This window comes from Lipomyces tetrasporus (genome assembly GCF_029532465.1).
Source record: "Lipomyces tetrasporus strain NRRL Y-64009 chromosome Unknown POJ06scaffold_12, whole genome shotgun sequence".
Taxonomy (NCBI): Eukaryota; Fungi; Ascomycota; class Lipomycetes; order Lipomycetales; family Lipomycetaceae; genus Lipomyces; species Lipomyces tetrasporus.
Genome location: NW_026611607.1, coordinates 348,750 through 357,685, shown reverse-complemented (window position 1 = coordinate 357,685; position 8,936 = coordinate 348,750). Strand labels below are relative to the sequence as shown.

General features: G+C 45.7%; 2 protein-coding genes across 2 annotated transcripts; one reads left to right on the top strand and one right to left on the bottom strand.

Annotated features, from left to right (window-relative positions):
• Positions 1-5,586: 5,586 nt before the first annotated feature.
• On the bottom strand, positions 5,587-5,979 carry POJ06DRAFT_271421 (uncharacterized protein; the record flags this gene model as incomplete). Its single annotated transcript, XM_056189505.1, has 2 exons — positions 5,587-5,754; positions 5,803-5,979. The coding sequence occupies 2 exons, from the start codon at positions 5,977-5,979 to the stop codon at positions 5,587-5,589; spliced, it is 345 nt and encodes a 114-aa protein (XP_056040502.1).
• Positions 5,980-6,374: 395 nt separating this feature from the next.
• On the top strand, positions 6,375-8,846 carry POJ06DRAFT_278563 (uncharacterized protein). Its single transcript, XM_056189749.1, has 3 exons — positions 6,375-6,511; positions 6,571-7,120; positions 7,176-8,846. The coding sequence occupies exons 2-3, from the start codon at positions 6,593-6,595 to the stop codon at positions 8,757-8,759; spliced, it is 2,112 nt and encodes a 703-aa protein (XP_056040501.1). The 5' UTR covers positions 6,375-6,511; positions 6,571-6,592; the 3' UTR covers positions 8,760-8,846.
• Positions 8,847-8,936: the final 90 nt, after the last annotated feature.

Below are 8,936 nucleotides of genomic sequence, written 5' to 3'. Positions count from 1 at the left end.
TATTATTCGCCGAATAACATTCGTTATTCGCATATTTATTCGCAACCCCTGAAACCTTAAAGTGCTCATAGTTTATTACGGTTCCAACACAAGAAAAAGCAAAGGCATTAAGGCACAAAACAACAAGCATATGAAAGGCGGAGGCATAAACTGCAAAACGAAAGATGCAAACCACGAAACGCAGGACTGACGCACTGTAATATGTACCTGGTAAAAGCAACCTCTCACTAGGTCACAGAGCAAGAAAAGTGCGCAGCTCGCTATCAATTTACTCCCTACATCACATTGAGCTGGAAGGCTGTAAGGGGCCATATTGGCTCTTGAAACTGTGAATTGAATTTATTAGGCGGCATCCCCTGAGCACGTGATTATGCGAATATTCGGCGAATTAAATTACGACTATTATTCGCAGCGGTTGGGACTTGCGAATAACGAACACGAATAATGCCGATTACTGCGAATATTCGTATTCGGAGCAGCCCTACCAGCCGTATAGATCAATGCCGTTATTCCTTTTTTAATAATGTTCAATCATGATGCCCCTACCATTCAGACTTTATTCCTTGCAGAAACTGTCAATTTGTGACTTGTCGTGGTTAGGGTACTCCGCAACAAACTTGAACGACATTTTATTTAAATATACGTGAAGATTATAAGTCCCATCTAAGCGCGCTAAATCAGTCCCATGCTTGACTGATCTACGCTTGGCTTGTTCTAGAATCACATTTACGCTATTGCTAGTGTCGCCTGAATTTGTTCTTGAAACTGACAATAGGGATCGGCGGATAAGAATTTTCGTTATACAATATCCATATCCGTATCCGTATAGGGATAATTTTTCATCGTTTCTTCCACCGCGGCCGAGCGATAGAGTTCGGGTTTCTCATTAGGGCTGGACACGATATGGCCTACAAGACGATATCGCCATATCGTATCGCCGACGATACGATACGATATAATGGGTGAATATCGTATCGCATCGCCTCAAAGCGCACGTGACTCTCCTCCTGTACGGGGTTCGGCCAGTAAGACTTTTTTCAAGACACTTTGGCACTTTGCAGCGGGATTACTTGAAAAAAATGACCCGCAATTAAACGAAAATAAAAGAAGAACAAAAGGAGGGAAAGGTCCCAATATGTACGTATAGAAAGACAAACAAATAACCGGCAAAGAAAAAAACAAAACGGAATTGTTGCCAATGCATCGTGTACTGTTGCCAACGACGACAGGCGCTAAGCTTCCTCCGAGGCATACCCGTCTCTTGGCAACATTAGCATTCTCATCGTTTCCGGACTCATCGAATGCCTTCTGAGACCCAATAAGTCTCTTCCCTTGTTAAACACTCGCTCGACAGCAACTTCCGACGCCGGAATTGCAAGGTAATCCTTTGCTGCGGCTGCCATCCTCGGGAATTCCTCTTCATGTGCTTTCCACCAAGCACATAACCACTCTTTTCGGTTGTCACTATTCGCGTAATATCAATTGGGTCACTACCAAAATATCGTTCTATATCGGATTGCGGCTCTCTTTTTGGCTGCAATCGTTGCAACATTCTAGCCTCTAAAGTAGGCTGTCTCTTTAATGAATTCTGAGCTGGTGTCGGCTCCAGTGTGGCGATCCACTCCACTGATTTATTCAAATGGAATGGATGGATGGAAATGGATGCACGGGCATCCATTTCCATCCATTCCATTTGCCTGCTGTTACGTAATCCATCCATCCATTTAAAATAGGCGTGGAATGGATGAATGGACGAATGGACAGGATTTTAGGGGTTCGGGTTTTGAAGGCAGGGCTACCCCTGGGACGCGCTCCAGCACGCGTCTACGTAGTACTTCTTGTATCTTTACGAGTAAACAATCTTACTGTAAGGCATCAATATGGCAGAAACATACAAATCTGACAGCGAGACGACTGAAAATGCGCCTTCAGTTACCTTAAAGTTAGATGAGACGTCTGTTTATTATGCTGCTGTTGCCCTTCATCCTGCGTATCGATGGCCATACTTCGAGAATTGGTGGGCCAGTGAAACTTCGTGGATTGATAAAGCAAAGAAACTCGTTCAGGAATTATGGGACTCAGAATACAGGCATCTTAGCATCTCTTCTGTACACAGCTTGCCGTTAGATGTCAAACGCCGGAAGGTCTTCCATATGAAATTTAACAAAAATCGTGAAGAAAGTCGCCAGACACCACTGCTTTCTCAACAGGTGTACCCTACAATAGACGAGTACGAGGAGTGGCAACGTTTGCACCTGGACTCGGACCAGGATGTTGTTGATCCGTTATCATATTGGCACGAGAAACGAAGCCTTTATCCCCGGTTAGCTCGAATGGCCCTTGACGTTCTCTCCGTTCCACCCATGAGCGCAGATGTCGAGAGATTGTTCTCCTCTTGCGGTGGAATGTTAGACCCTTCGCGTAATCGTCTGGAGGCCAATACAATAGGTATTGTGCAGATTCTGCGCTCTTGGCAAAAGGCTAGTCTTATTCAAAGTAACGACCACCTTCTACGGATGCCAGAGTCGCATGAGAGGTCGCTGAAGGAATAGAAGGAGTTGACGGGTGGTCAGGAGGGAGGAGAGTGGGTTTCAACGGGCTAACGAGGTTATCGAGGTGTAGATACTAGGTAGTGAGCTTGAATGTATCCATTCCTCCATTCCACTGTCCATCCACTCCACTGATACCCTCCGTGGATCCATTCCATTGCGAAATTGCCCCTTAGCGTCCACTTCCATTCCACGGAACCCCTCCGTGGAATGGATGGAATGGATCGCCACACTGGTCGGCTCTAATGGAGATGGATACCCTCTGTGAAGTTTCTCCTTTATTGTATTCACAATAAACTCCGCATCTTCGCCAAGCTCTTTCTGCAACAGGCCAGCTTTAACGCGCGGATCTAGCATTATCGCTGCGTAATAGGTGTCCGATTCGTCCATAAACGTGTAATATTTCTGGTACTTAGCCAATCCGGCTTCAACGGCAGCTGCAATATCTGCGTATAGTTCTGAGAATTCTTCCTTACATTCAGCGCATCCTGTAGAAGGTCCGAGAGTTCATAATAGATGCTCAGTGCGAGATGATTTGTGGTGTACCGCTTGATACCAGCAATGTGAACTCGTTAAATCTCGTAAGCACTTTATGTAGTTGTTGCAAGTACTTCCAGTAATTGTCAAGAGCTTGTACCCCAGGTCCAGCTCTGTGAGAAGGTTTTCTACAATTTCTGCCAAATTTTCTCCGGTATGTGCCCTTTCAATCTCCTTAAACTCAAGAAGACGTTCTTTGTACTCAAAGTCTTGATTTAGCCAGTGGCCTATAACCGCGAGAACTGCGATAGAATTTTTGCTCGTCCAGACATCCAGGGAGAGTGGCAATTGTATTGCATGTTGCGTCTAATTCTTCTTTCAGTTTTAACCGATATTGCACAAACTCCGACTCAATGCGACGTTGTAGAGTGCGTCGCGATCCAAACGGTAACGTAACTCTAGGGAGATCTGCAAAAATTGTGCGAAATGGATATCTTTCTATAATTGTAAACGGCTGCAACTCTGTAAATGTCCATCGGAGGAGATTTCTTTCAAGCCTTGCCTGATGAGAGCTCTCAGCTCTGTGTTTCCAAATAGCACTAATTGATCTTTGTCCGGGAGCTGAAACACTAACGCTATTTGCAATACCATGCTTTTGCAGATGAAGCTTCATATTACTGGTAGATGACCCTCTAACTGAATTGAAAGTCTTCCAGGTGCAACCAGGGCTGACAGCGAATTTCTTTATCAACGTCCAATTTCTTAGACCTCTTATTGAAGAATTGCTTATTGGGTAGTTCTGGGATAGTGAAGTATGCCCAGAGCCACTCAGTAACAGGTCTGGCTCGAAATCGTTTTGATGTGTCGGACGAACTACCGGCAACTGACGTGTCTTCTAGTACCTGAGAAGCAGATTCTTCAGGTAAGACATCTGTGCTTGCGACATTATCGACAGATCCATCAATCGTTGATTCTGAATCTAATCGAGGTACTTTAGGAAGTCGATCCTCAGGAACAGCTTCCTCATCACTACCATCATTGAGGAGGTAATAGTCGACTTCGCGACGGATACGGGGAGGAAGATTATCTGGCTCGTGACTTGTGCCTGGACTGCGGAGGGATCTGTTAGACATTGGGATCTGATATAGAGATACGGATAGTTTTGATAGCCAAGTTCGATTAAAACTGGATGTCCTACTTCAATAGAGTCGTGTCAATTGGTGATATCCAAAGGAGTTTACGACCTCTACTTATACTTCTAGTGTTTGATTGGTCACCACATTACCGTCCCCCTGTATCGCCAAGTTGGCGATAAAATGGGCGATAATATCGCCGGCGAGAAAAGTCTGGCGATACGATATGCGATATGGGCAAAACTCGGCGATATCGTATCGTGTCCAGCCCTAGAATTTCTCACCGTCATGACGGACAACGTCATTGGAACGCCAGGATTGCGGTACTCCTGAGAGTCAAAGAGGGCTACTGTTCGACACGCTCTTGCAAGCGCCATGGCCGCAGCAATCCCGGCCGGCCCACCGTCGACAACGAGAGCGTCGAAGATCTTGTTGCGCTGCATGGTCTTAGACTGCGGGTGTAGGAGGGTAGAAGGGAAGCGAGAAAGTTAATACGATATAAACCCGGTTTTAAGACTCCGAGAAAGCAGGGTCTACGTAAGTTAGCAGAGTCTCGTTAAATATCTAGGAAGAGCTTAGTTGGCAGGGCTGTAAGCGGATAGGCGGATTTGGCGGATTTGGCGGATATGGATGGCGGATACAAATCCGCCAACACTCAGATTCGGCGGATAACGGATAATAGGTGTTATACTCTCTAATTAAATTTAAAGGTGTCAAATCTAACAACCTCCGCAGATACAAAGAAGCCCAATGTCAGAAGTCAAACTGTGGTTTGGCAAGTAGACGATGTACACGTCAATGAAATAGGCGACTATTCTGACCGACAGAATATATTTTTATTACAACTTTTCTCCATGCTGTGCATCAACATCAACATTCTCATCGTTTCGCCCTCCAGCGCAAATCGCCGTACCCCTAGAATATCTCTACCAACGTTGAACATGCTCTCAACAGAGACTTCAGGGTTAGTATCAGGGTTATGATCAGGGTTATGAACCTGACCCTCACATGTCGCCGTCTTGACCGACGAATAGTTTGGCTCCGCTACCTGCGAGTCCTCCGCTACCTGCGAGTCCATTGAGGAAATTCAAAATATCATGTTAAATTAATTTTGCGAAGTTTTTAAATTAAATTTATCATGCGAATGAATTTTGCCAAAAATTTAAAGGCGGATGGCGGATAAGGCGGATACATCTCGTGCCATGCACTCTCCTTTGTCAAAACTGTAAAAGGCCGCGTCAATAGAGGCTTGCATTTTCTCCCTCTCCTCTGAGCTGGTCGATAAAGTAGCGCTTGAGCACCGTAAGCTGCAAGGCCTCGTCTTCTGGCATCTTCTGTTTGTTCTGAAGGCGAATCTCGATTCTCTGTAATAAACCATGAACATCTAGAGGAGTCTCAGGGCAAGACCTTCTTCGGTTCCACGCGGCTCACTCTCCCGCTCCTTCTGATTTCCGATTTTCTTCAGACAAATTGACATTTGCAGACGCGGTATTTGTAAAGTTGAAAGCCGTCAGCGCTTTCATGGATTCGACCTTCCGATATTTCGCTTTGAATCGTCGGATCGACCGCTCAGATCCGCCCGGCCGCGTCGCGTACTTCAAAAGCTAATCAGCTTCCGAACGAAAACGTAAACGCCTCAAAACAGTTTCTATTTCGGACTGATTTAGGAGGATTTCGGGCAATTGGAGCTCCTCGCGGTGGTGACCACCACACCCTTCTCCGTCGTGTCGAGTGACCTGATTGACTTTGCCAAACCGCTTCATAACGTTCTTTCTTCCGTTGATAGACCGCTGGATAGATTTCTTACTTCGACGAGCCATGGCGAAATTGCAAAACTGGTACGTGGTCTATGAGATGACGCGTTCTGTTTGTTTATAAATTGCGGATGCGCGACGGCGCTGCAAGGCACGTTAATCCTCTCTAATTAGGATTTGGAAATATGCTTAGCCTAATTGGGAAGGTAGGGTAATTATTGTTTCCCATTAAGGTCCAATGTAGATACTCCAGATTTTATTACAGCACAAATTGTCAATTTGCAAAATAACAACAAATAAATTGGCCAACTATTTAGATACTATCTAATTAGCATAGTATTTTAATTGTAGATTGATAAACGGAAATAGGTGACATTACTATGTCTTTATGTGTTGCCGGGTACAGTTGCGCTATCTGGGCCCCAGAAAACTTCGAAAACCAAATATAAAGTTTAATTATTGTCGGGACCAAAACTAAAATTTGGATAGTTGGTTTAGGGTCCGAAATTTTTCCAGTCCAGTCTTGATGGGAGACTTCCGGAAGTACGATTCTATGCCTCTTAACTTGCTTACTCACTTGACATAAGGAACGAATCAGGTATGTAGAATTTGAGTAGAGTGACCATACATGGTGCTTATTGGGTATGGCTCTGACAGACCGAGATCGTGCAACAACTAGATGCTTCGTTCCCGAACGAGGTTTCTGCGAGCGATCGCGTGTCCACCGCGAGCTCTTGCAGTGACTGTGCTTGATAGACATACGGCATATGGAATAAGATGTTGCAAGCAACAGCTACTGTATATCGGGAGAACAGCGGCTTGGCGAAATTTCAAGACCAACGCATCCTGGAATCAGACGAGCGCTGCCGAGAAGCCTGATCAGGCGCTAGACGAGCCCGATGAGGAGAAGAGCGGAACTACGGATGGTAATGTATCCTGGGGTTCGTCGTCCTTGATACGAGAGATTGAGGTGACTGAAGAATCCACGGATGCGGCCGACAATGAAGACGACGCGTTCATGATCCACAAAATTGGGAATGCTTCGACTTTGGCAATTCGGCAACTGGAAGGCACGGCAGATGTCGGTAAACGGAGGGATCGCAGTATTATTCGACCACGATATAGATCAGGGAATCCACTGGAATATCGACGCCGGCCATCAGCTGCTCGGCTACCTAATCCAGAAAGTACCAAGTTCAAGTTTTCGGTATGCTACTATCTTGCTGTTCTATGCTTCGAGAACAAGGACTGATCATAAGTAGGATTTCAATATCCAAAAGGCGGTGTTGGATAGCTTTCGCCTAAAATATAAACAGGCACACATTCCGACCTCTGTGCAGTCGGCTCTGCTAAGTGCATTGCAGCATCAACATTCATTCGTTGGAGTCTCCCCTGCAGGAACAGGAAAATCGCTAGCGTTGGCTATGCATCTGCTCTCAGAGCCACGATTTCGGACGCCACTACCAAGCATTACATCACTTATCCTAGTGCGGACGCCTGAACTAGGGTTTCAGTACATGGAAATCTTCATGTCGCTTCTCCGTTCCGGCAACGCACCTGTGACGACGCCAGATATTGTGCAATTTCTTTATCGCGGTGGTCCAGAAGATCACTCGATGCAAAAACGGCTTTTGGCCCAATGCGGAATTCCACATATCCTTGTAGCAACCCCGGCTCGGTTGCTAGATATGCTTGCTGACGAGAACGAACGGGAACTACTTAATCTCAGTTTTGTGAGAACTGTCGTTTTGGACGAAGCCGAGAGTCAGCTTCATCCCGAGGATCACAGAGACGAATTCGCAGGTGAAAGCCGGCAAAAGCGGACTCTGAAGAAAAAGAAAAGGAAGCATATCAGTCCAGCCTATCAGGCGATGGACTATATCGTGCGTATGCGCGATGCGGCATTAAACACTTATTCGTTGGATGTACCACTGCAGATCGCTGCACTGTCTTCGTCAACCAAGTCTGGTGACGATTTGTACAATTTTCTTTCTCGCATTCACTGGATGAAGGGAAGTCTAGTTAAGACTTATGGCGTACCTGGATACTCTAATTTACCTGTTAAGGCACCGCATGTGGATATTTCGTGCATTGCATATTATCCGCATGTGGATCTTATTAATGATGTGGATTTTTCAACCATTTGGAGTCCTGTCATGGTGCCCGGCATCGAAGACGAACAAAAAGGACGGGCAAATGTGCAATACGTTGAGATTACACAGTCAATTACGCAAGATCATCTTCTCGCCGTCAAGGATGCGTGGGAAAGAGATAGCGTCAAGAAAGGCCTTCTTATAATTCCATCTAATGCCTCACGGTTTGAGATAGTAGGCGCTTTGACGGACATCGGCATATCTGCTTGTTCTCTCAGCTACTCTGGGGGTACTCTAATTGTGGACCAAGACCCAGCGGGCTTCGGCATTGTCAACACGGAAAAGATGTTCACGGATGTTCAAGATCCAACAATTACTCCTGATCTAATTGTCGCCACACCAACGCAAATTGAAGGTCTGAATTTTCCTGGATTATCGAGAATCTACGTGGCTGGCGTGCGCAGCTTGGATCATATTCCGGATCCTGCAAAGTTATTTCTACGGACACGTACGACAGATGCACATGTTGTGGAGCAAACCGCGTTCGCAGGCACGATGGATCCCCCGCAATCAGGTACTGATAGCAGCCAACAAAAGAAGGACCGCAAACCAGCAGACGCGAAGGTTATTTTTGTGACTGCGTTTAACGATCTATTCCCTGATGAGACTGCTGCGTATCGAAAGTGGTTTAGAGAGGGATCGGTACGCCTTACACGTTTGTATCCAGGAGGTCCTACGAAGGTTGTGAAGTAATAGTCATTGCATGTCATAAATGTTGGAACGGAGTTTCTAGGTTGTTATAGCGGTCTGAACAATAAATGAACGGAATTTACAAGGAGGAGAAGAAAGAATTTTGCTTGCGCCGTCCTCTAGGCTACGACTACATACTTTTATACATCCGCTAGCAATATGGGATAGATATTGATAAAG